Source organism: Loa loa, assembly GCF_000183805.2.
Source record: "Loa loa unplaced genomic scaffold supercont3.2023, whole genome shotgun sequence".
NCBI classification, from domain to species: domain Eukaryota; kingdom Metazoa; phylum Nematoda; class Chromadorea; order Rhabditida; family Onchocercidae; genus Loa; species Loa loa.
In genome coordinates, this window is record NW_018110202.1 from 986 (window position 1) to 1,554 (window position 569).

Below are 569 nucleotides of genomic sequence, written 5' to 3' on the forward strand. Positions count from 1 at the left end.
ATTATAACAAATAAAGTAGATTTTAGATTTACTTTTCATTTGACAATCAGTATTTTCCAGCCTCACTCAAATCCTCGTCCCCATTAATTCAATGATAGTATCTATTTCTGACTCAACTTTTGAATTTAGTTCTGGTTTAAAATCGAGCTAAATTCAAAACTGTAACTGTCTTCATATACAATTATCCACTGTAATTTTGTATCCTATCTTCACTAATCAAAATGAAAAAATCCCTCTTAGTTCTGAACAGTCTAAATTAGACATCTTTTCAACAATATCAAAACCCACGTATTAACTGAATACATCGTGTTTTGACAATATCTGCCAGGCGAATATCCCAATTTGCATAATAATGACATCCAACGTCCGTTCCATCCGCAAGAATACTATAACCAGGTTTGTTGGTTCGAAATTCATCTTTCGATATGTAGTACTTATACTGCATGTTTGAAATTTCCAGATACAATGGGCAATACTACAGATAAAATAAGTTCAAAGTAAGGCACTGCTTTTTTGAGAGAGTTTCATATATATATATATATATATATATATATATATATTCGTACCTA

At 30.4% G+C, this 569-nt stretch overlaps 1 protein-coding gene across 1 annotated transcript; it reads right to left on the reverse strand.

Moving 5' to 3' along the window:
- Positions 1–277: 277 nt before the first annotated feature.
- LOAG_15465 (hypothetical protein) lies at positions 278–439 on the reverse strand (the record flags this gene model as incomplete). Its single annotated transcript, XM_003150958.2, has 1 exon — positions 278–439. A coding segment is annotated over one exon (162 nt), but the record flags the coding sequence as incomplete, so codon positions are not given.
- Between the last annotated feature and the right edge of the window lie 130 nt (positions 440–569).